At 39.5% G+C, this 27,426-nt stretch overlaps 2 protein-coding genes across 3 annotated transcripts; both read right to left on the reverse strand.

The window, feature by feature from the left end:
- Positions 1 to 212: 212 nt before the first annotated feature.
- LOC123725383 (zinc finger protein 664-like) lies at positions 213 to 13,525 on the reverse strand. 2 transcript variants are annotated; one of them, XM_045690567.1, is made up of 2 exons: positions 12,859 to 13,525; positions 213 to 1,570 (listed from the first exon to the last, which is right to left on the reverse strand). In XM_045690567.1, exons 1-2 carry the CDS (start codon positions 13,301 to 13,303, stop codon positions 795 to 797), a joined length of 1,221 nt encoding a protein of 406 aa, XP_045546523.1. In that variant the 5' UTR covers positions 13,304 to 13,525; the 3' UTR covers positions 213 to 794. The 2 variants fall into 2 exon arrangements, with proteins under 2 accessions (XP_045546523.1, XP_045546522.1); XM_045690566.1 differs by having other exon boundaries at positions 213 to 1,573.
- A 6,573-nt stretch (positions 13,526 to 20,098) lies between these two features.
- LOC106594320 (zinc finger protein 2 homolog) lies at positions 20,099 to 26,795 on the reverse strand. Its single transcript, XM_045690552.1, has 2 exons — positions 26,121 to 26,795; positions 20,099 to 21,403 (listed from the first exon to the last, which is right to left on the reverse strand). Exons 1-2 carry the CDS (start codon positions 26,491 to 26,493, stop codon positions 20,229 to 20,231), a joined length of 1,548 nt encoding a protein of 515 aa, XP_045546508.1. The 5' UTR covers positions 26,494 to 26,795; the 3' UTR covers positions 20,099 to 20,228.
- Between the last annotated feature and the right edge of the window lie 631 nt (positions 26,796 to 27,426).

The raw sequence follows: 27,426 nt of genomic DNA on the forward strand, positions 1-27,426 counted from the left end.
CTAAGACACTGCATCTCAGTGCTAGAGGCGTCACTACAGACACCCTGGTTCGATTCCAGGCTGTATCACAACCGGCCATGATTGGGAGTCCCATTGGGCGGCGCACAATTGGCCCAGCGTCATCCGGGTTTGGCAGGTGTAGGCCGTCATTGTTCTTAACTGACTTGCCTAGTTAAATAAAAGGTTAAATACAAAAAATAACAAAATACACATTCACTCATCAAGTCTCCTCTTTTATTTATTTAGGCACATTGAGCTCGGGGATGGAACAACTGTTGAAGTGCCTACATAATTACACATATTATTTATCAATAGTGGGAATATGAATTAAGATATGCAACATCATTTTGTATATATAGTGTATGCAAGATTACCCCTTAAAATGAGTGGATTCAGCTATTTCATCTGGTTAGCACTGACTCACAAAACTACCTCAAACTTCCCCCATACTGGACACAGACACATAAAAATGGAATCCAGTAGTTCATCTGACTCTGGTAAGGTAGATAAAGGGCCTCATTGTCAAAATCATAAAGTATCCCTTTAATGACTTGTATACGCTCACAACATTCTGTAGTTGGGATACGCACACCATTCCAACACAGAAAAGCTACCTTTTAACATACTTAATTACCATTTTTTGGAAAACGATTTCACTCATATTGTAATTAATTATACGTCATAGAAATCTGGGAAAGCCATTTATATTTTAAAATTAAAATAAATCATACAAATGTATTTTTGAGTCCACTTTCTATAATTAGATTTCATGTAGCATAAACAAAAACACATTCTCAGTCAAAAATATGAGACAATTGTGGGAGGACAATGTGTGTTTTCTGATGAATTTTAAGTCCATGTGAGGTACTATATCTCTTTCCACACTGGGAGCATTGGTAAGGCTTCTCCCCTGTGTGTGTTACCTCATGGAGTTTCAGGTCCCCTAACTGCATAAATATCTTTCCACATCGGAGGCACTGATAACTTTTCTCTACGATGTGGATTCTTTCATGCTCTTTAAGTTGTTGAAACCACGTAAATGTAATTCCACAGTGGGAGCAGTGGAAAGGCTTCTCCATTGTGTGTCTTTGCTCATGTTCTTTCAGGTTCCATAAATTCCTAAAACTCTTTTCACAATGAGAACAGTGGAAAGCTTTTTCCACAGAGTGTGTCCCCTCATGTCTTTTCAAGGACCCCGATGAGAAAAAATTCCTTTTACACTGTGAGCAGTGGTAAGGCTTCTCTCCTGTGTGTGTCCTCTCATGTGATTTCAGGTCCCCCCGTTGGGTAAAACTTCTTTCACACTGGGAGCAGTGGTAAGGCTTAGAGTGTATTTTTTCATGTTTTTTCATATATTCTGATGAATTAAACTTCTTTCCACACTGAATGCATTGGTAGGGTCTCTCCTTTGTGTGTGTCCTCTCATGTCGTTTCAGGTTCCCAAACAAGCTAAAACTCTTTCCACACTGAGAGCAGTGTCGTCGTCGTTCTGGTTTGGACGTCTCTGGGTCTGGTTCCCCTGAAGCACTCTTCAAGCTGTCACAGTGAGAGTCTGTGTCTGGTCTCTCCCCTGCTGAAGACAAACAGAGTTTAGTTAAACAGAGAGACCTGAATGAAACCTCCCCATAATAACACTGTCTTCCTATGAGGTTTAATGTAGACTAGAGCTTGTCATCACAGAGTGGCTGTAGTGCTTTGTAGACCAATAAAAACACTATCAAACTTAGTGTTGTTATGCATATATTATACCTAATGGATAATAGACTAGTCAGTATAGGATATATGTATTAGACCTAACGGATAAATAGACTAGTCAGTATAGGATACATGTATTAGACCTAATGGATAAATAGACTAGTCAGTATAGGATACATATATTAGACCTAATGGATAATAGACTAGTCAGTATAGGATACATATATTAGACCTAATGGATAAATAGACTAGTCAGTATAGGATACATGTATTAGACCTAATGGATAATAGACTAGTCAGTATAGGATACATGTATTAGACCTAATGGATAAATAGACTAGTCAGTATAGGATACATGTATTAGACCTAATGGATAAATAGACTAGTCAGTATAGGATACATGTATTAGACCTAATGGATAAATAGACTAGTCAGTATAGGATACATGTATTAGACCTAATGGATAATAGACTAGTCAGTATAGGATACATATATTAGACCTAATGGATAAATAGACTAGTCAGTATAGGATACATATATTAGACCTAATGGATAAATAGACTAGTCAGTATAGGATACATGTATTAGACCTAATGGATAATAGACTAGTCAGTATAGGATACATGTATTAGACCTAATGGATAATAGACTAGTCAGTATAGGATACATGTATTAGACCTAATGGATAATAGACTAGTCAGTATAGGATACATGTATTAGACCTAATGGATAATAGACTAGTCAGTATAGGATACATGTATTAGACCTAATGGATAATAGACTAGTCAGTATAGGATACATGTATTAGACCTAATGGATAAATAGACTAGTCAGTATAGGATACATGTATTAGACCTAATGGATAATAGACTAGTCAGTATAGGATACATGTATTAGACCTAATGGATAAATAGACTAGTCAGTATAGGATACATGTATTAGACCTAATGGATAATTATACTAGTCAGTATAGGATACATATTAATGACAATTTTAAAAGCGTCTATGAAAATCTATATAAATCTGAATTAAACAACCATTGGACTGATCCTACGGCCTTATTAGACTCAATACCCCTGAAGCAACTATCAGCAGACCAAAAATTATCATCCCCCCCCCAAAAAAAAAAATATTAGACACTTTTAAAACATTCACGTGGAGAAAAGCACCAGGTATGAACTGCTTTGCCATAGAATTGTATTTAACATTCTACATTCTAACATTCTAACCCTATTTACTCAGATGAACACACATGCATCTTAATTCAACGCAACTAAAATATAAACGCAACATGTAGTGTTGGTCCCATGTTTCATGAGCTAAAAATAAAAAGAGCCCAGAAATGTTCCATACGCACAAAAAGCTTATTTCTCTCAAATGTCGCGCACAAATTGGTTTCATCCCTGTTAGTGAGCATTTCTACTTTGCCAAAATAATCCATCCACCTCACAGGTGTGATGGGGACAATAAAAAGCTACTCTAAAATGTGCAGTTTTGTCACAACACAATACCACAAATGTCTGAAGTTTTGAGGGGGAGTGGAATTGGCATGCTTACTGCAGGAATATCCACCAGAGCTGTTACCAGAGAATTGAGTGTTCATTTCTCTACCATAAGCCACCTCCAACATAGTTGTAGAGAACTTGGCAGTACGTCCAACAGGCCTCACAACCACAGACCACGTGTTTGACGTCATTTGGGCGAGTGGTTAGATGATGTCAACGTTGTGAACAGAGGGCCCCATGGTGGCGTTGGGGTTATGGTATGGGCAGGCATAAGCTACAGACAACGAACAAAAACTGAATTTTATCGATGGCAATTTGAATGCATGAAAATGCACAGCTCAATGTCGCAAGGATCTATACACAATTCCTGGAAACTGAAAATGTCCCAGTTCTTCCATGGCATGCATACTCACCCAGAACATCACCCAGTTTTACTTCACATTATTGTGCTGCTATTTTTATTGACTTGGCCAAAGCTTTTGATACGGTAGACCATTCCCTTCTTGTGGGCCGGCAAAGGAGCATTGGTATCTCTGCTAACTACCTCTCTCAAATAGTGCAGTGTATAAAGTCAGAAAATCTGCTGTCTCAGCCACTGCCTGTCACCAAGGAAGTACCCCAAGGCTCAATCCTAGGCCTCATGCTCTTCTCAATTAACATCAACAACATAGCTCAGGCAGTTGGAAGCTCTCTCATCCATTTATATGCAGATGATACAGTCTTATACTCAGCTGGCCCCTCCCCGGATGTTGGGTTAAATGCTCTACAACAAAGCTTTCTTAGTGTCCAACAAGCTTTCTCTACACTTAACCTTGTTCTGAACACCTCCAAAACAAAGGTCATGTGGTTTGGTAAGAAGAATGCCCCTCTTCCCACAGGTGTTATTACTACCTGTGAGGGTTTAGAGCTTGAAGTAGTCACCTCATACAAGTACTTGGGAGTATGGCTAGACGGTACACTGTCCTTCTCTCAGCACATATCAAAGCTGCAGGCTAAAGTTAAATCTCGACTTGGTTTCCTCTATCGTAATCGTTCCTCTTTCACCCCAGCTGCCAAACTAACCCTGATTCAGATGACCATCCTACCCATGTTAGATTACGGAGCCATAATTTATAGATCGTCAGGAAGGATGCTCTCAAGCGGCTAGATGTTCTTTACCATTTGGCCATCAGATTTGCCACCAATGCTCCTTATAGGACACATCACTGCACTCTATGCGCCTCTGTAAACTGGTCATCTCTGTATACCCGTCGCAAGACCCACTGGTTGATGCTTATTTATAAAATCCTCTTAGGCCTCCCTCCCCCCTATCTGAGATATCTACTGCAGCCCTCATCCTCCACATACAACACCCGTTCTGCCAGTCACATTCTGGTAAAGGTCCCCAAAGCACACACATCCCTGGGACGCTCCTCTTTTCAGTTCGCTGCAGCTAGCGACTGGAACAAGCTGCAACAAACACTCAAACTGGACAGTTTTATCTCAATCTCTTCATTCAAAGACTCAGTCATGGACGCTCTTACTGACACTTGTGGCTGCTTTGTGTGATGTATTGTTGTCTCTACCTCCTTGACCTTTGTGCTGTTGACTGTGCCCAATAATGTTTGTACCATGTTTTGTGCTGCTACCATGTTGTGTTGCCATGTGTTGCTGCCTTGCTATGTTGTTGTTTTAGGTCTCTCTTTATGTAGTGTCTCTCTTGTTGTGATGTGTGTTTTGTCCTATTTATATTGTATTTATTTTAATCCCAGCCCCCGTCCCCGCAGGAGGCATTTTGCCTTTTGGTAGGCCGTCATTGTCAATAAGAATTTGTTCTTAACCTGTTATGCAAGGGGACAGGATTTTCACGTCCGGATGAAAAGCATGCCCAGACTAAACTGCCTGCTACTCAGGCCCAGAAGCTAGGTTATGCATATTATTAGTAGATTTGGATGGAAAACACTCTGAAGTTTCTAAAACTGTTTGAATGATGTCTGTGAGTATAACAGAACTCATATGGCAGGCGAAAACCTGAGAAAATCCAACCAGGAAGTGAGAAATCTGAGGTTTGTAGTTTTTCAAGTGATTGCCTATACAATATACAGTGTAAATGGGGTCAGATTGCACTTCCTGCGGCTTCCACTAGATGTCAACAGTCTTTAGAAAGTTGTTTCAGGCTTCTATTGTTAAAGGGGAGAGAATAAGACCACTCACAGTAAGTGCCTCAGCTGAAAGCTATGAGTTGTTTATCACGCGCAGCCGTGAGCACGAGCTCCGTTCCCTTTCCTTTCTAATGACAAAGGAATTGTCCAGTTGTCCAGTTGGAATATTATTGATATATTTATGATAAAAACATCCTAAAGATTGATTATATACATCGTTTGACATGTTTCTATGAACTGTAATTTTTTAACTTTTCGTCTGGACTTAGTGTCCGCGCTTTGTGCATTTGGATTAGTGAACTAAACGCGCAAACAAAAAGGAAGTATTTGGACATAAAGATGAACTTTATTGAACAAAACAAACATTTATTGTGGAACTGGGTTTCCTGGGAGTGCATTCCGATGAAGATCATCAAAGGTAAGTGAATATTTATAACGCTATTTCTGACTTTTGTTGACTCCACAATTTGGCGGGTATCTGTATGGTTTGTTTTGGTGGCTGAGCGTTGTACTCAGATTATCACATGGTGTGCTTTCACCGTAAAGCTTTTTTGATCTAATCATATGTATAACACTTGTATCTTTCATCAAAGTTTATGATGAGTATTTCTGTAAATTGACGTGGCTCTCTGCAAATTCACCGGATGTTTTGAAGGCAAAACATTACTGAACATAACGCGCCAATGTAAACTGAGATTTTGGGATATAAATATGAACTTTATCGAAGAAAACATACATGTATTGTGTAACATGAAGTCCTATGAGTGTCATCTGATGAAGATCAAAGGTTAGTGATTAATTTTCTCTATTTCTGCTTTTTGTGACTCCTCTCTTTGGCTGGAAAATGGCTGTGTTTTTTTGTGACTAGGCGCTGACCTAACATAATCATATGGTATGCTTTCGCCGTAAAGCCTTTTTGAAATCGGACACTGTGGTTGGATTAACAAGAAGTTTATCTTTAAAATGGTGTATAATACTTGTATGTTTGAGGAATTTTAATTATGAGATTTCTGTTGTATGAATTTGGCGCCCTGCAATTTCACTGGCTGTTGTCAAATCGATCCCGTTAACGGGATTTGAGCCAAAAGAAGTTAACTGACTTGCCTAGTTAAATAAAGGTTAAATAAATAAATAAAATAAAAATAAAGTTAATTTCTTTGCAGTTTTACTTTAGTTCCTTATTGCAAACAGGATGGATGTTTTGGAATATTTGTATTCTGTACAGGCTTCCTACTTTAACTCTGTCAATTAGGTTAGTTTTGTGGAGTAACTACAATGTTGTTGATCCATCCTCAGTTTTTTCCCCATCACAGCCATTAACCTGTTATGGCTAGGGGGCAGTATTTTCACGGCTGGATAAAAAACGTACCCGATTTAATCTGGTTACTACTCCTGCCCAGTAACTAGAATATGCATATAATTATTGGCTTTGGATAGAAAACACTCCAAAGTTTCTAAAACTGTTTGAATGGTGTCTGTGAGTATAACAGAACTCAAATGGCAGGTCAAAACCTGAGAGATTCCTTTACAGGAATCCTGTCTGTCTGACCATTTCTTGAACTTCTTTGCCATCTCTATCTTTTACAAAGGATCTCTGCTCTAACGTGACACTTCCTACGTCTTCCATGGGCGCTCAGAGCCCGGGAAAAACCTGAATGTCGTCATCCCAGCCCCAGGCTGAAACACATTATCGCCTTTCTCAAGTGGCCGATCAAGGGACTGTGGGCTTAGGCGCGTGCCCTGGCCGCCCCCGTCTTTGTGATTTTTCCTCTGTTTGCCGAAAAGGAGATTCCCGGTCGGAATATTATTGCTTTTTTACGAGATAAATTGCATAAAAATTGATTTTAAACAGCGGTTGACATGCTTCGAAGTACGGTAATGGAATATTTAGAATTTTTTTGTCACGAATTGCGCCATGCGCGCGAGCCTGATTTACCATTTCGGATAGTTTCTGGAACGCACGAACAAAACGCCGCTATTCGGATATAACGATGGATTATTTGGGACCAAACCAACATTTGTTATTGAAGTAGCAGTCCTGGGAGTGCATTCTGACGAAGACAACAAAAGGTAATCAAACTTTTATAATAGTAAATCTGATTTTGGTGAAGGCTAAACTTGCCGGGTGTCTAAATAGCTAGCCCGTGATGGCTGGGCTATGTACTTAGAATATTGCAAAATGTGCTTTCACCAAAAAGCTATTTTAAAATCGGACATATCGAGTGCATAGAGGAGTTCTGTATCTATAATTCTTAAAATAATTGTTATGCTTTTTGTGAACGTTTATCGTGAGTAATTTAGTAAATTGTTAGTAAATTCCCCGGAAGTTTGCTAGTTCTGAACGTCACATGCTAATGTAAAAAGCTGTTTTTTGATATAAATATGAACTTGATTGAACAAAACATGCATGTATTGTATAACATAATGTCCTAGGTGTGTCATCTGATGAAGATCATCAAAGGTTAGTGCTGCATTTAGCTGTCTTCTGGGTTTTTGTGACATTATATGCTAGCTTGAAAAATGTGTGTCTGATTATTTCTGGCTGGGTACTCTGCTGACATAATCTAATGTTTTGCTTTCGCTGTAAAGCCTTTTTGAAATCGGACAGTGTGGTTAGATAAAGGAGAGTCTTGTCTTTAAAATGCTGTGAAATAGTCATATGTTTGAAAAATTGAAGTTTTTGTATTTTTGAGGAATTTGTAATTCGCGCCACGCCTATCATTGGATATTGGAGCAGGTGTTCCGCTAGCGGAACATCTAGATGTAAGAGGTTAAACTCTGTAACTGTTTTAAAGCGGGTTTTTTTGTTGTCAAAATGCCTGGAACATAAAATAAATGTTATTAACCTGTTCCCATGCTCTTAAAATAACAGTTCTGTTCCGGAACAGTATAGATCACATTTGTTCTCAGTTCTTGTGCCTCTAAACATTTCGTAAAAGCCTGCACACCCAGTAGCTCTCCCGGAGGATGGTTGGCCTCTCTGAACTAACACTAGAGGTCCACCGATTAATCGGAATGGCCGATTAATTAGGGCCGATTTCAAGTATTCATAACAATCGGTAATCGGCATTTTTGGACACCGATCATGCCCGATTACATTGCACTCCACGAGGAGACTGCGTGGCAGGCTGACTACCTGTTATGCGAGTGCAGCAAGGAGCCAAGGTAAGGTGCTAGCTAGCGTTAAACAAATCTTGTAAAAAACAATCAATCTTAACATAATCACTAGTTAACTACACATGGTTGATGATATTACTAGTTTATCTAGCTTGTCCTGCGTTGCATATAATCGATGTGGTGCCTGTTCATTTATCATTGAAACAAAGCCTACTTCGCCAAACGAGTGATTTAACAAGCGCATTTGCGAAAAAAGCACTGTCGTTGCACCAATGTGTACCTAACCATAAACATCAACGCCTTTCTTAAAATCAGTACACAAGTATATATTTTAAACCTGCATATTTAGTTAATATTGCCTGCTAACATGAATTTATTTTAACTAGGGAAATTGTGTCACTTCTCTTGCGTTCTGTGCAACAGAGAGTCAGGGTATATGCAGCAGTTTGGGCCGCCTGGCTCGTTGTGAACTGTGTGAAGACTATTTCTTCCTAACAAAGACAGCCAACTTCACCAAACGGGGATGATTTAACAAAAGTGCATTTGCCAAAAAAGCACAATCGTTGCACGAATGTACCTAACCATAAACATCAATGCCTTTCTTAAAATCAATACACAGAAGTATATATTTTTAAACCTGCATATTTAGTTAAAAGAAATTCATGTTGGCAGGCAATATTAAACTAGGGAAATTGTGTCACTTCTCTTGCATTCATTGCACGCAGAGTCAGGGCAAATGTAACAGTTTGGGCCGCCTGGCTCGTTGCGAACTAATTTTCCAGAATTTTACGTAATTATGACATAACATTGAAGGTTGTGCAATGTAACAGGAATATTTAGACTTAGGGATGCCAACCGTTAGATAAAATACGGAACGGTTCCGTATTTCACTGAAAGAAAGAATAAACGTTTTGTTTTCGAAATGATAGTTTCCGGATTCGACCATATTAATGACCTAGGCTCGTATTTCTGTGTGTTATTATATTATAATGAAGTCTATGATTTGATAGAGCAGTCTGACTGAGCGGTGGTAGGCAGCAGCAGGCTCGTAAGCATTCATTCAAACAGCACTTTACTGCGTTTGCCAGCAGCTCTTCGCAATGCTTCAAGCATTGCACTGTTTATGACTTCAAGCAAATCAACTCCCGAGATTAGGCTGGCTATACTAATGTACCTACTTGAACATCCAATAGTCAAAGGTATATGAAATACAAATGGTATAGAGAGAAATAGTCCTATAATTCCTATAATAACTACAACCTAAAACTTCTTACCTGGGAATATTGAAGACTCATGTTAAAAGGAACCACCAGCTTTCATATGTTCTCATGTTCTGAGCAAGGAACTTAAACGTTAGCTTTTTTACATGGCACATATTGCACTTTTACTTTCTTCTCCAACACTTTGTTTTTGCATTATTTAAACCAAATTGAACATGTTTCATTATTTATTTGAGACTAAATTGATTTTATTGATGTATTATATTAAGTTAAAATAAAAGTGTTCATTGTTCATTCAGTATTGTTGTAATTGTCATTATTACAAATATATATATAAAAATCATCCGATTAATCGGTATCGGCTTTTTTGGTCCTCCAATAATCGGTATCGGCGTTGAAAAATCCTAATCGGTCGACCTCTAACTAACACACCTGATTGAAGTAGTTTCACCATGGTGGTGTGACCCAGTATCTCTCCTGAACGATGGTTGACCACCCTGCAACATTACAATTACAACCAAATACTTTTGATGTCTTTATAAAATAATTCCCTCACTCAATGAACCAGGGATCAAATTTGTAGGTTAAAACAGGGGCATGCTTACTGCTGGGGAGATCTTGACAGCATTTGAGTTACTTGTCATTTTTACTTAAGTAAAAATATGTTAAAGTAGTACTTTAAGTCATTTTTTGGGAGGAACTGTACTTTACAATTTATATATTTTTTTACAACTTTTACTTTAATGCATTGCTAAAGAAAATAGTGTACTTTTTATGACACCCAAAAGTACTCGTGACATTTTGAATGCTTAGAAAGACGTGAAAACACACTTTTCAAGAGAACAGCCCTGGTCATCTCTATGGCCTCTGATCTGGCGGACTCACTAAACACAAGCGCATCATTTGTAAATGATGTCTGAGTATAGGAGTGTGCCCCTGGCTATCCGTAAATAAAAAATTAAAAACACAAATCTTCCAATCTGGTTTGCTTAATATAAATCAAATCAGTATTATTCACAAGCGCCGAATAAAACAGGTGTAGACCTTACAGTGAAATGCTTACTTACAAGTCCCTAGCCAACAATGCAATTTAAAAATTACAAATAAGAATAAGAAATAAAAGTAACAAGTAGTTAAAGAGCAGCAGTAAAATAACAATAGTGAGACTATATACAGTGGGGAACCGGTACAGAGTCAATGTGGAGACTATATACAGTGGGGAACCGGTACAGAGTCAATGTGGAGACTATATACAGTGGGGAACCGGTACAGAGTCAATGTGGAGGCTATATACAGGGGGAACCGGTACAGAGTCAATGTGGAGACTATATACAGTGGGGAACCGGTACAGAGTCAATGTGGAGACTATATACAGTGGGGAACCGCTACAGAGTCAATGTGGAGACTATATACAGGGGGTACTGGTACAGAGTCAATGTGGAGGCTATATACAGGGGGAACCAGTACAGAGTCAATGTGGAGGCTATATACAGGGGGTACCAGTATAGAGTCAATGTGGAGGCTATATACAGGGGGTACTTGTACAGAGTCAATGTGGAGACTATATACAGGGGGTACCAGTACAGAGTCAATGTGGAGGCTATATACAGGGGGTACCAGTATAGAGTCAATGTGTGGGGCCACCGGTTAGTTGATGTAATTGAGGTAATATGTACATGTAGGTAGATTTAATATAAGGAATTTTAAATTATTTATACTTTTACCTTTGATGCTTAAGTATATTTAAAACCAAATACTTTTTGGTTTATTTCACTAGTATTTTTCATTTGAGTCATTTTCATTAAGGTATCTTTTACACAGGTATGGCAATTAGGTGCTTTTTTTCCCCACCTCTGGTTGTCAATTAGGCTTTTCTAGGAATATTTTGGTAACTTGTCAGAATTACATGGCCTGTATTGAATAGAGGAGAAGTCAACGTTGAGTTGTTGAGAGACTGTTTTCCAACCGGAGTAGGCAGCGTTTGGTTTCAACAACTGTGCACCTGTATCGACTGCTGCGTGTCGGCCAATTTGCGGTTAAACACGAGTGCAGGTGGTAAAATTATTTTAGGACAGTGGGGACAAGCAGTTGACATTAATACATGTCAATGTATTGTAAGTAAGCATTGTTGGTTAGGGGCTTGTAAGTAAGCATTTCACTAAGGTCTACACCTGTTGTATTTGACACTAATCGCTAAATAGTTAACTAGATGATTTGAATTGGCTATCTAGTTCCTCTGTTGTCTGACTATTTAAAAAAAAAACTTGTGCCAGGCAAGCGGACAAAGCGTTAATATCGAAGCCCTGCCTATTTAAAAATATATATATATATATTTAACTAAGCTAGTCAGTCAATAACAAATTCTTATTTACAATGACGGCCTACCGGGGAACAGTGGGTTAACTGCCTTGTTCAGGGGCAGAACGACAGATTTTTACCTTGTCAGTTCGGGGATTAGATCTAGTAACCTTTCGGTTACTGGCCCAACGCTCTAACCACTAGGCTACCTGCCGCCCCAAAAGCCTTCCGCATGCTTCGGTTCGGCTGGCGAACCTAACGAGTGTGCTCACATAGGCTACTCCAATTAATAGTACTTAAAACTGCAATAGTACTGTTTGTCCATCTTGAGACGCCGTAGGCAGTATACGTTTCTTCAAAATGGTCAGAATTAATATAAGATATACTGTTTATACAAAAGTATGTGGACACCACTTCAAATTAGTGAATTTGGCTATTTCTCTGAGTCTCTCTGGATAAGAGCGTCTGCTAAATGACTCAGTACTGTAAGTCTCTCTGGATAAGAGCGTCTGCTAAATGACTCAGTACTATAAGTCTCTCTGGATAAGAGCGTCTGTTAAATGACTCAGTACTATAAGTCTCTCTGGTTAAGAGTGTCTGCTAAATGACTCAAAAGTAAATAGGCCTACCCCTGGGGTACGACAGTTGAACTAAGCTCATTGGGCTTTTATAATTCTCCTAGAATCAATGGCCTGGGCTATTGGCCACAGAATTTAGTTAAACAAAACACGCATGTACCAATGGCCATCTTCTCCTTTAACAACTCATACAGTACTGAACAACATATTCAAGTGTAGAACTTCAGTAGAATGCCCCTTTAAAACCACACATTAGTTCAACAACTGCAGAGCTTGTGTCCCCTGTTTTTAAGACAATACTCACGGGTGTTAATCAGATCTTCAGTCTCTTCCTCCTCTCCATCTTCCTCCTCCTCTGTCACTCCCAAAACATCTTCCTCCCCCTCTTTTATTGAGATAGCCTCCTCTTCCTCTTTTTTCACTAAATTCTTTTCCTCTTTCAATGTTATGGCCTCTTCCTCCTTTATCATTCTGAAAGCTTCTACCTCCTCCTCTCCCACTGTGACAGCCTCTATCCCCTCTTCCTCTTTCATTACAAAAGTGTCTTTCTCTTCTTTCACTGTAACATCCTCCTCTTCTTTCAATGTAACAGCCTCCTCTTCCTCCTGTTTTATTCTGAAAGCTTCTTTCTCTCCTTTCACTGTAATATTCTCCTCTTCTTCTTTCACGACAATGTTCAGCCCCAGACCCTCTTTCTCCGTCCAGCAGATATCTTCTTTAGCAGGGGGGCAGTAGCTTAGTGAGCTCATGGTCGGGGATGTTAGCTAGCCTAGTGCTAAAATCAGTATGAATTTAACAAATGTGCTATTTAAGTTAACAAGCAAATTGCATGTAAGTTAAGTAATGTATACGTAAAGAGACTTGTGTTTAAAACACTGAGATTCATATAAACACCAATGGTCGAAAGAGCTTCAATGTTTAGGTTTTATGTTTGCTTGCAAGCTAGCGAGGTGGTTGAATCAGTAGCCGTGTTGTTGTTGAAGAAGCATCACGTCCCGTCCACTAGAATACACGTCACCAAGAAGCATCACCTGAAAGACACATCGCCATCTGCTGACTGGAGTGGGCAACGCAGTTTAATGAAATTAACAATTCTGGCAAACGTCACAAAAAAATAATTGGAAAATAACCAGATATGTTTTCTCTTACTTCTAAGTACCTCTACACAGATGTAGAAGCTGAATATGAATATGTACATAATTAATAAATCATTTTATGGAAAGATCATGTGTTAAACTATTATCTGTTGTTGTTGTTTGTTATGTTTTCACCTCCAGAGTTTTAATCTCGATGAGAGCATTTTATTACTTTACAGGGGCAATCTGCAGTTCAAACAATAACAAGCCGCTACCCCGCCACTGTTTTGGGTAAAAAAAAAAAGGGGTTATAGTTTTAACTAAGCTGTGAGAATATACAGTGTTTTTTTAGAATTACATTGTTTACAAACAACGAGGTATAAACAGGCTTTGATGTTTTGATGGGGTATGACAGTTGAACTAAGCCCATGAGGCATGTATAAGTTATAGTTAGGTTCTGATGGGGTACGACAGTTGAACTAAGCCCATGAGGCATGTATAAGTTATAGTTAGGTTCTGATGGGGTACGGCAGTTGAACTAAGCCCATGAGGCATGTATAAGTTATAGTTAGGTTCTGATGGGGTACGGCAGTTGAACTAAGCCCATGAGGCATGTATAAGTTATAGTTAGGTTCTGATGGGGTACGGCAGTTGAACTAAGCCCATGAGGCATGTATAAGTTATATTCTCCAATAATCCATGAGTGTATATCATTATTTTAAAAGTTTGAAATTGGATGTAGCAATCCCAGATTGCCCCTTTAAAGCCACACTCTGTAAAATATAAACATACTATTTCCTTAAAATCACACTCTGTAAAATACAAATAATTTGAGTGATCCATCAACACAAATATAAACAATTGAGAAAATAGCAGATTGCGCTTGATTATCTGTAGTGCTCAAGGAATGACATAAGCAAACACACACACACACACCCACACAGGCAGAGTTTGAAAATTATGAATTAGTCACAGAGTGGATACATCAAAACTGATATACTCCATATTCAGTTCATGTTGAAAAAAAAAACATACATGTATTTTTGAGTCCACTTTATACAATTTCATGTCATGTGGCATAAACAGAAAGCGCAATTTCTCAGTTCAAAATATGAGACAAGTGTACAAGCAGTATGTATTTGATGTGATATATTCCTTTACACGCTGGGAGCAGTATGTGTGTTCTCTCATGAACTTTAAGTAGCCTATATTTGAGTTATTCTTCTGGGAAAAGACTGGGCGAGATCGGTTTTGGATGGCCCGGTACCCCAATGTGTGCATAGAGACAGTGAAAGATATAATATGGAAGGGTCAATGCAGATAGTTCATGTAGCCATTTTGTTAGCAGCCTTATTTTTTTGAATGTATTTAAAAATGTTTCACCTTTATTTAACTAGGCTTGTTATGGGTTGGGGATAAAATCTGTTCAGGTGTTGTAACACAATCTCACACTAAATTCGTGCAAATATGTACAAAAAGTATTTCAGCAGATTGTGCGTTTTTGTGCGGCTTAATTAGTGTGAAAAGACACTCATTTTGTGCGACTTCATTCATCGGAAAATACATTTTTTGGGGGGAAAACTTCGGAACAATCTTTTGAAAGTTATTCGAGCAATGCATGATGGGTAACGGGGTTCTACACTGGCATTTTTTGTGTTTCACATTTATTTCTATATAAAAACAAAACAATATTGTTAATCAACCAGGTTGTCACTGAAATAATTCTAATATAATAGTAGTCTTACGTAGATTTTTTTAAAAATGAATGCCAATACTGTTCTCTATGCCTGTTTTATGCTTAATACTTTGGGATTCTGGTACACTTGTAGTTAGAAAGGTCCCCTTTTTTCATGTAGACAACAGTAGGCCTACACAATTTTCTTCATAACGCATTTCATATTTCGTAGAATCTACATTACACAATTTCCTTTATAATTTTTGTCGTGTACGTTACACCATTTCTTTCATAATGCATTTTATACAAGGCTATGTCAAATTTTATGAGGGTTGCCAAATAGGAGAAAGAAATACAGATTTTTGTTTGGTTTTTGGTATCGATGAAGATATGTGATTCGGGAATAGGGATACATTTCGATGATGGGTAATTATAATACACACCACAATACACACCATAATACACACCACAATACACACCATAATACACACACAAACACACATATACAAACACTCACTTTGTTTGTACTCATGGCTTTGGATGGCCCGGTACCCCAATGTGTGCATAGAGACAGTGAAAAATAGAATATGGAAGGGTCAATGCAGATAACACAATGTGTGCCAACTAGACTTTCGTCTGAATAATATTGTATTAAATATTTGTATCAAGTTGTCATGTATTCATTATCTTTAACTGGTTAAATGTTTGTAGTTTGCATGTTTCAGTAATGATTATTAACATGGTTAAATAGTTGTAAATCTATGCTTGATTTAGCTTTTGGTATATTTCGCATTTGTATAAATATTCTGTATTTCCACTGAAGAAAGCAATAAATAATCAAAACACTAGTGTAAATAAATGGACACTCGCTGTGTATAAAATGGAAATTGCTCTCTAAATAAGTGGTGAGAAATTCTCAGTCTGAGGACATTTGGATATGGGGTTTACAGCCCTATACAAGTTCCATTACCTTAATAATAGTTTATTTACAACCTCTGGGGTATAACATGTTGGGCAAAGTGGTATAGGAGAGTCTGACTTACAACCCCTAACTTGAGTTCAGTCTTCCAAGAGAGGGGCCCAGCTTCGTCCTTCATGGCTGGAAAAGGCCTTGATTCTAGGCCGTAGTAAATCCTCCATCCATCTCATTAGATCAGAACAGGAAAGGCCTTGATTCTAGGCCGTAGAAAATCCTCCATCCATCTCATTAGATGGGAACAGGAAAGGCCTTGATTCTAGGCCGTAGTAAATCCTCCATCCATCTCATTAGATGGGAACAGGAAAGGCCTTGATTCTAGGCCGTAGTAAATCCTCCATCCATCTCATTAGATGGGAACAGGAAAGGCCTTGATTCTAGGCCGTAGAAAATCCTCCATCCATCTCATTAGATGGGAACAGGAAAGGCCTTGATTCTAGGCCGTAGTAAATCCTCCATCCATCTCATTAGATGGGAACAGGAAAGGCCTTGATTCTAGGCCGTAGTAAATCCTCCATCCATCTCATTAGATGGGAACAGGAAAGGCCTTGATTCTAGGCCGTAGTAAATCCTCCATCCATCTCATTAGATGGGAACAGGATGGTCAACAGGATGGTCAACAGTGATTCATATTACTGGTTTGCATCTTTAAAAAGGATAGTTGTGTTTGATCTGCATAACACTCTTACATTATTTGTCTACCCATGTGATGTAGATCAATGTCAGGTTATTTGATATAAGTTTCAGTAACAACAGAACACCATGGTTGTAACAACACATTGTAAATGTGTAGAATGTGTTTTGTTTTGGGTCCACACTGGTAAGTTAACTTATGTAAATTAGACAGTCACAGAGGATTTTCCTCTGAATTACTGGTCAGGGCATTGCACTTTCCATTCAGCTTCAGGCAACTTGGATGTAAGGTTTGATCACACCTGTAGTGACTACTTCTATCCGTCATAACCCATTGTTGCTTATCCATTGTTCACTAGATACATCAATGTAATTACACCCAACACAATGTTGAAAAACAGAACGCTTCCCACCACTAGATCACATAACTAGACGTGTGCTGGATGTGATCCTAACGCTGCCACCAATGTAGCGGAAGAAAGTGAAAGCTGCAACAGGGACTCTAACCAGGGCTCATACGTGGCAAAGTGAGCGCCAATGGCCGTTGCCATGAAAGCCTAGTATTCCTCTGGGCAGAGGCAGTAAGCCTACAATGCTGGCATATGCCTTGTTACAATAGCCTAAGAATATAACATAATTCACACAACAGTAATAATCATCATGAAACGACCTTGGAAAAGCCATGAGTGTAAACCAACATAATTCAGGATTTTACATGTTTAACTGCGTTGATATGGCTTAGTTGATCATAGTCCAGACTCATTATAGACATGGTTTAATTGATCATAGTCCAGACTCGTTATAGACATGGTTTAATTGATCATAGTCCAGACTCGTTATAGACATGGTTTAATTGATCATAGTCCAGACTCGTTATAGACATGGTTTAATTGATCATAGCCCAGACTCATTATAGACATGGTTTAATTGATCATAGTCCAGACTCATTATAGACATGGTTTAATTGATCATAGTCCAGACTCATTATAGACATGGTTTAATTGATCATAGTCCAGACTCGTTATAGACATGGTTTAATTGATCATAGTCCAGACTCATTTTTAGTTGTAAATACCATGCAGTTGCACCAGGAGAATTTAAAACAAACATATTTTTTTGCAGGTCTTCTATTTCTCCACCTTTATTGATAAATGAATATATCATCATGAAAATGTATCTCTATTCCCCAACCAAACACTTTCATCAATACCATACAAAAAACTGACAAAAACAGTTTTTTACTCCAATCTGGCAACCCTCATGAAACTCCGACAGCACCAGAATCCCAAAGTATTAAGCGAAAACAAGCATAGAGAACAGCATTGGCTTTAATAAAAATGTAAAAACGGAAGGCTACTATTATATTATAAGTATTTCGGTGACAACCTGGTTGATTAACAATATTGGATTGTTAACACGTTTGTTTTTTTATATAAATAAATGTGGGACACAAAAAAAGGCAGTGTAGAACCCCATTACCCAAAATGCATTGCTCCAATAACTTTAAAATGTTTGTTCCGAAGTTTGCCCCACCCCTCCATGTATTTTCCTATAAATGAAGTCTCACAAAAACCTATGTATTTTCCTACGAATTGAGTTGCAAAAAAATGTGTGTATTTTCACACGAATTAAGCCACACAAAAAACGCACAAAATCTACGGAAATTCTTTTTTTGTACATATTTGCATGAATTGATTGTGAGATTGTGTTGGTTCAGGAGCCTGTTGGTGTCAGACTTGATGCTCCTGTACCGCTTGCTGCGCAGAAGCAGAGAGAACAGTCTATGGCTTTTGGTTGGCTGGAGTCTTTAGAACATTGCCTATAGAATGTCTACACCCGCCTTGGATTTCTTCACATATTATTGTGTTACAATGTGGGATTAAAATGGATTGAATTGTCATTTTTTTGTCAACTATCTAGATAAAATACTCTGTAAAGTCAGTGGATTTTTTTTTTTTTTTTAAGATTAATGAAAAATGTAACATTAATATACCTTGATTAGATAAGTATTCCCCACCCTGAGTCAATACATGTTAGAAACCAGTGGTGGAAAAAGTACTAAATAGTCATACTTGAGTAAAGGTAAAGATACCTTAATAGAAAATGACTCAAGTAAAAGTGGAAGTCACCCAGTAAAATACTACTTGAGTAAAAGTCTAAAAGTATTTGGTTGTAAATATGCTTAATTAATCAAAAGTAAAAGTGTAAATCATTTCAACTTCCTTCTATTAAGCAAATTGTGTGGGCAAGAGGCTCCTTTCAGCCATCACCTCATGTTTCAGCCACAACCTCATGCTTCAGCATGATAATGCACAGCCCCTTGCTGCAAAGATCTGTACACAATTCCTGGAAGCCGAAAATGTCCCAGTTCTTCCATGGCCTGCATACTCACCAGTCATGTCACCCATTGAGCATGTTTGGAATGCTCTGGATCGACTTGTACGAGAGTGTGTTCCAGTTCCCGCCAATATCCAGCACTCCATGCGAAGGAATGTGTCGCACTCCATGAGGCAAATGGTGGTCACACCAGATACTGACTGGTTTTCTGATCCACACCCTACCCTTTTTTTAAGGCAGTTGTGACCAACAGATGCATATCTGTATTCTCAGTCATGTGAAATCCATAGATTAGGGCCTAAGGAATTAATTTCAAATGATTCATTTCCTTGTAGAAAAAAAGAGGAGGAAGGGAAGCACTCGTAAGGTAGACAATAGTAGATTTTGGTAGACAATAGTAGATTTTGGTAGACAGAAGGTACTCTTTGGTGAAAGGGGTAAATTGGTCATGAAAGAGAGGACCAAGGCACTCTTCATCTAATTAATTAAAATGACTTTATTTGTATGGCATGTTCAATAGAAACAAAGTTTTAAGATCAGATGCATTTCGGCTGCATGGCCTTTTAGGGAGTACAAAGAAATGTTAATACATTGTTCTCTTTTGAACAGCTTTTTCCAATCAGCTCTAATTTGAAGAGGGAAATACTGTAGATATGTTATTAAAAAATTCAACTCAAAGCTAGAAGCATCAGAACTCCTAGAAAGGTAGTTCTAACCTTAAATATGACTGGGCAAAGCCATATTAGTTCTAACCTTTAATATGGCTTTGCCCAGTCATACTTAAGGGTAGAACTACCTTTCTAGGAGCTCTGATGCTTCTAGCTTTGAGTTGAATTTTATAATAACATATCTACATTATTTCGCTTTTTAATGTGTATAGTATTGCTTACTAGGTGTTGTCCAATCAATTTTGTAACCACTCCCTCTTCATGTGATGTAAAATATCAATGTCCAGACTGGAAGTAGTGGTAAGGATTCTATCTTGTGTGTATTCTCTCATGTACTTTAAGATTCTGTGATGTGGTAAAACATTTTCCACACAGAGAGCATTGGTAGGGCTTCTCCCCTGTGTGTGTTCTTTCATGCACTTTTAAGTGCCCTGACAGGGTAAAACTCTTCCCACACTGGGAGCATTGGTAAGGCTTCTCCCCGGTGTGTGTTCTCTTATGTTCTTTCATGTGCCCTGACCGGGCAAAACGCTTTCCACACTGGGAGCATTGGTAGGGTTTCTCTTTTGTGTGCATTCTCATATGTATTTTTAGGCCTCCTGATTGTGTAAAACTTGTTCTACACTGGGAGCAGTGGAAAGGCTTCTCCCCTGTGTGTTTATTTTTGTGTTCTTTCAATTGAACTAATGTGGTAAAGCTCTTTCCACACTGGGCGCATTTGTAAGGCTTCTCCCCTGTGTGTGTTCTTTCATGCACTTTTAGGTGACTTGACAGGGTAAAACGCTTCCCACACTGGGAACATTGGTAAGGATTCTCCCCTGTGTGCGTTCTCTTATGTTCTTTCAAGTGTCCTGACTGGGTAAAACTCTTTCCACACTGGGAGCATTTGTAGGGTTTCTCTCTTGTGTGTATTCTCGTATGGGTTCTCAAGTACCCTGACTGGGTAAAACTCTTCCCACAATGGGAGCATTGGTAAGGCTTTTCTCCTGTGTGTATTCGTTCATGTATTTTTAAGTTCCCTAACTGAGTAAAATGTTTTCCACAGTGGGAACAGTGGTGTGGTCTTGCTAAATGCTTCTCACCTGTGTGTGTTCTTTCATGCACTTTTAGGTGTCCTGACAGGGTAAAACGCTTCCCACATTGGGAGCATTGGTAAGGCTTCTCCCCTGTGTGTGTTCTCTTATGTTCTTTCAAGTGCCCTGACTGGGTAAAACTCTTTCCACATTGGGAGCATTGGTAGGGTTTCTCTCTTGTGTGTATTCTCGTATGAGTTCTCAAGTACCCTGACTGGGTAAAACTCTTCCCGCAATGGGAGCATTGGTAAGGCTTTTCTCCGGTGTGTATTCGTTCATGTATTTTCAAGTTCCCTAACTGAGTTAAACTCTTTCCACACTGGGAGCAGCAGTGTCGTCTTGCTGGGTTGGACGTCTCTGGTTCCTCTGAAGGACTCTTCCCACTGTCAGAATGAAAGTCTGTTCTCTCTCCTGCCAAAGACAAACATATTACTCAAAAATTAGATTTACTGAAGAAATGTGTGCTTAAAGTATTTATGGTTGTGAAACAGTCCTGGTAGTGGTAGGATGGCAGTAGTCATGGTAGGGTGTTATGCGGGTAAAATAAACATTGCTTTTCAAGCTGATACAACATACTCTCAGAAGCACAGTGCACTTTGTTTCATGTCTTTATACCATTGCTGAGACATTACAATTTGTGTGTCAGAAGTCTGGGTCAAAAGGTCATTAAATACGATGTCATCGTGTCAGTGAAGTCATATCTGGGCGAGAACATCTGCTGGCGTCGTGTTTGACTGCCGCGTATGCCTGGTACCTGTTTTTACCCGTTAGCTTTGATTCGTCTTCTTCTGTTTGTTTTTGTCAACTTTTAAGCCTAAGGGAGTTTTGTGACTTTTACAACCTTGGTTTAATAGTGCTAGCAAGCTTGCTAATTGGCTGTTTGCCAACGTCTGAGTCTGGACTGTGCTGCTTTGATCACTTCTACCTGTTTAGATTCTTCCTCTGATTGCTAGCCTCCTGGTTCCCAGACCCAGCTCTGGATTATTGCCTTGGGAATGTATTTATTTGGGATTTCCCTCGCCATAGCTCTCTCTCTGGAATACCCATCAGATTACCCTCTGACTCTCCAGTGGCCCGGTGTACCTCCCGTCTCCCCCTGCTTATTTGCCGGCTAGCTCTACGGCCCCTCCCTTGAAGCGCTTCTCTTCCTGGATGTAGCTCTGGTAACCCAGCCCCTTGAAGCAAGGTAAGACAAAGCAACCCTATCATTTCATCAGTCCACTGCCTCAAATATTGTTCATACGAAGCGGAAGATGTTAAGCAATCTTTGTGAGAGGACAATTCCGCGCCAGGACAAACCCCAAAATATATGTTGGGCATCTCAGATTGTTCTGGCAATTCTCACATAGAAACTTAATTGGGAGACCTATACATGCTTCCTTTAAGACCCTATGATCTGTGAACCGTTCATGATACGGACAACATCTCGGTGTCTTACGCTAGTTATAGCAGGGTTCCCCAACTGTCGGTCCGTGGACCAAATTTGGCCCACGGGTGTTTTTATTTGTCCCAACCAAGTTTTCAGAGAAAATAAATAAATAATAAATATAGATAAAAAAATTATATTGTTGGACATAAGACAAAAAAAAAACACCAGAAAAATCAGCTCCAAGTGATTGTAATTTAAGAAATCTGTTCCTAAGTATTCACACGCATAATAGAGAGACACGACGTGATGTAAGCAAGGTTTGAAATGATTATGTTCTAGTCAAACATTAGATTTGTTTGGGCTTCTTGCAGTCAACAAATTCTTTGTAATTAAGTTCCGGCACCCTGACCTTCCCCTCAAGAAAAAAAAAAGAAAAAAGAAAATTGTCCTGCGGCTGAATCTAGTTGCCTTATAGTGAGCTTTCAAATATGAACATTCATTCATTTATTCAACATTAGAAAGATCTGAAAATTACCCTTTTTGATTTAACTTCTTCTTAGATTTGGTTTTTTTAAACTAAATATTTTTCAAGCAGGTCACATTTCCAGAGTGGGCACTCTCTGAAGATATCACCCATTTTATACATGGAAATGTACATTGTAGGTCATTAACCAATCACATCCCTCCTTGACGATTGCACATTCAGCAAATCACCAACAGAGAGAGGTCCCTTTTTTTAAATGCATTTTCACATTCACTGTGTTGGTGAAGCTCATAAAATGAAGCACAGCTTCAAAATGAACAAGAGAGCCCACTCCCGGCATGTGAAGTAGGCCTACTTGTGGAATACACTGTGACAAACAATATGCCTTCAAATGAACCAAATAAAAAAAAGAGGACTTTTGAGATGAATATTTGAATGCTGAATAAATTAACATGACAATTTGTATTTCGGAATCAAGACATACTCCATATGTTAGAGCACACTATAGGGAGTATAACGACACCTAGATGTTGTCTGTATCATGTAGGGGTCATGGGGTCTGACAGTATAATGACTAGATGATGTCTGTATCATGTAGGGTTCAGAGGTCATGGGGTCTGACACTATAATGACTAGATGTTGTCTGTATCATGTAGGGTTCAGAGGTCATGGGGTCTGACAGTATAATGACTAGATGATGTCTGTATCATGTAGGGTTCAGAGGTCATGGGGTCTGACACTATAATGACTAGATGTTGTCTGTATCATGTAGGGGTCAGAGGTCATGGGGTCTGACAGTATAATGACCAGATGTTGTCTGTATCATGTAGGGGTCATGGGGTCTGACAGTATAATGACTAGATGTTGTCTGTATCATGTAGGGGTCATGGGGTCTGACAGTATAATGACTAGATGTTGTCTGTATCATGTAGGGTTCAGAGGTCATGGGGTCTGACAGTATAATGACAAGATGTTGTCTGTATCATGTAGGGGTCAGAGGTCATGGGGTCTGACAGTATAATGACCAGATGTTGTCTGTATCATGTAGGGGTCATGGGGTCTGACAGTATAATGACTAGATGTTGTCTGTATCATGTAGGGGTCAGAGGTCATGGGGTCTGACAGTATAATGACTAGATGTTGTCTGTATCATGTAGGGTTCAGAGGTCATGAGGTCTGACAGTATAATGACTAGATGTTGTCTGTATCATGTAGGGGTCATGGGGTCTGACAGTATTTACATTTACATTTAAGACATTTAGCAGACGCTCTTATCCAGAGCGACTTACAAATTGGTGCATTCACCTTATGATATCCAGTGGAACAACCACTTTACAATAGTGCATCTAAATCTTTTAAGGGGGGGGGTTAGAAGGATTACTTTATCCTATCCCAGGTATTCCTTAAAGAGGTGGGGTTTCAGGTGTCTCCGGAAGGTGGTGATTGACTCCGCTGTCCTGGCGTCGTGAGGGAGATTGTTCCACCATTGGGGTGCCAGAGCAGCGAACAGTTTTGACTGGGCTGAGCGGGAACTGTGCTTCCTCAGAGGTAGGGGGGCCAGCAGGCCAGAGGTGGATGAACGCAGTGCCCTTGTTTGGGTGTAGGGCCTGATCAGAGCCTGAAGGTACGGAGGTGCCGTTCCCCTCACAGCTCCGTAGGCAATCACCATGGTCTTGTAGCGGATGCGAGCTTCAACTGGAAGCCAGTGGAGAGAGCGGAGGAGCGGGGTGACGTGAGAGAACTTGGGAAGGTTGAACACCAGACGGGCTGCGGCGTTCTGGATGAGTTGTAGGGGTTTAGTGGCACAGGCAGGGAGCCCAGCCAACAGCGAGTTGCAGTAATCCAGGCGGGAGATGACAAGTGCCTGGATTAGGACCTGCGCCGCTTCCTGTGTGAGGCAGGGTCGTACTCTGCGAATGTTGTAGAGCATGAACCTACAGGATCGGGTCACCGCCTTGATGTTAGTGGAGAACGACAGGGTGTTGTCCAGGGTCACGCCGAGGCTCTTAGCACTCTGGGAGGAGGACACAAGGGAGTTGTCGACCGTGATGGCGAGATCATGGAACGGGCAGTCCTTCCCCGGGAGGAAGAGCAGCTCCGTCTTGCCGAGGTTAATGACTAGATGTTGTCTGTATCATGTAGGGGTCAAGGGGTCTGACAGTATAATGACTAGATGATGTCTGTATCATTTAGGGTTCAGAGGTCATGGGGTCTGACAGTATAATGACTAGATGTTTAATGTTCCATCTACATCTACTGATGTAGCAGACTCTGTCCAGGACTCTGTATTTAATGTTCCACTCCATCTACATCTACTGATGTAGCAGACTCTGTCCAGGACTCTATATTTAATGTTCCATCTCCATCTACTGATGTAGCAGACTCTGTCCAGGACTCTATATTTAATGTTCCATCTCCATCTACTGATGTAGCAGACTCTGTCCAGGACTCTATATTTAATGTTCCATCTCCATCTACTGATGTAGCAGACTCTGTCCAGGACTCTATATTTAATGTTCCATCTCCATCTACTGATGTAGCAGACTCTGTCCAGGACTCTATATTTAATGTTCCATCCACATCTACTGATGTAGCAGACTCTGTCCAGGACTCTATATTCAATGTTCCATCTCCATCTCCATCTACTGATGTAGCAGACTCTGTCCAGGACTCTATATTTAATGTTCCATCTCCATCTACTGATGTAGCAGACTGTCCAGGATTCTATATTTAATGTTCCATCTCCATCTACTGATGTAGCAGACTCTGTCTAGGACTCTATATTTAATGTTCCATCTCCATCTACTAATGTAGCAGACTCTGTCCAGGACTCTATATTTAATGTTCCATCTCCATCTACTGATGTAGCAGACTCTGTCCAGGACTCTATATTAAATGTTCCATCTCCATCTACAGCGACTGATGGACAAGACTCTGTCCAGGACTCTATATTTAATGTTCCACTCCATCCACAGCGACTGATGGACAAGACTCTGTCTAGGACTCTATATTACATTTTTCATTCCATCCACCGATGGAGAACCTATTAAAATCATACAGAGTGCAGGAATATAAAATCAGCTATCTACCTTTATAAAAGAAAGAATAGTAGAATGCATTTAATCCGTTACGGTTTTTTGGTGGTCCCCACTTTTTTGTAACTTTAACAATCCCTACAGTACAGAACAACATATGCAACTAAACAATTTCAGTACAATTCCTCTTAAAAAACACACATATTCAACGTTTTTACCCGTTTTTGAGACAGTACTCACTGGTTTTAATAAGATCTCCAGTCTCCTCTTCCTCCAACGAGACAGTCATCCCCTCCTCTTTCACTCTAAAAACGTCTTCCTCTACCTTCACTGTCATCGCCGCCTCCTCTTTCACTCCAAAAACCGCATCGTCTTGTTTCTCTTCCTCCTCTTCTTTCACGGTAACATCCTTCTCGTCTTTCACTCCGAAAGCTTCTTCCTCTTCTGTCACTGTAACGTCTTTCTCTTCTTCTTTCACTGTAACAGCCTCACCCTCTACTTCTTGTTTTACTGTGACATCCTCTTCTTCCTTCTCCTCTTTCACGGGAGCGTCTTTCTCCGTCCATCCGACCTCCTCTTCTTTAGCAGGGAGGGAGTAGCTTAGGGAACTCATGGTCGGGGATGTTATCTCGCTAACGTAGTGGTAATTTAACCATCCATCTAGTTGACTGACAACAACAACGTAAATATGCTATTAAATGGGGTAACTGGTAGATACGACGAAAGTGTGTTGAAAACAAAATGGCTAATACTCAAATAATCACCGATAGTGTCTAAAGGGCTCCATGTTTCTGCTGTTTGTTAGCAAGCTACCGAGGTTGCTGAACAATGGTGGCTGACTAGCTGCTGTTGTGGTTGCCAGATCTAGATCAATTTCTATCTATAACAATGACCACTCAAAACCCGCCCAGAAGGCCTGAAAACGATCCCGCCTCTCTAAAAAAAGAAAAACATTTCGCAGCAACATCGGAGTTGCAACATTTAGTCAAACTCCTTTTCTATGACGTTATCGAGCGATTTACGTAGGAATATCAACTTAACTTGTAACGATGTAAGAAGCAACATTCGGTTTTCCATTGAAACAATAATTCTTGCGAGCTAAAGGTGACTAAAAATAATTTAATAATGTCGCAAGAGAAATTATAATTCGCCCTAATTAAATTTGCCATATTATTTTCCATCAATGGATTTCGATTTAACTCGTTTGTCTGCTATGATTGTAAATAAATCCCGTATGGCATGCGTATAACTATATATAAATCCAACAGGAGAGTTTGAGGGATGAAAGTTGGACAGAGGATCTCAACCTCTATGCAAGAAACACTTGGATGAATAAAAAAAATAAAAAACGAATATTAGGCAATTTACTGGCAATTGTGACGTTATTATGTCCCAGATGTTAAGACTACAAACCGTTAAGACTACAGCGATGCAGTGCTAGAGGCGTCACTACAGCCCCGGGTTCGATTATGGGCTGTATCATAAATGGCCGTGATCGGGAGTCACATAGGGCGGCACACAATTTACCCAGCGTCGTCCGGGTTAG

The sequence above is a fragment of the Salmo salar genome, chromosome ssa12 (assembly GCF_905237065.1).
Source record: "Salmo salar chromosome ssa12, Ssal_v3.1, whole genome shotgun sequence".
NCBI classification, from domain to species: domain Eukaryota; kingdom Metazoa; phylum Chordata; class Actinopteri; order Salmoniformes; family Salmonidae; genus Salmo; species Salmo salar.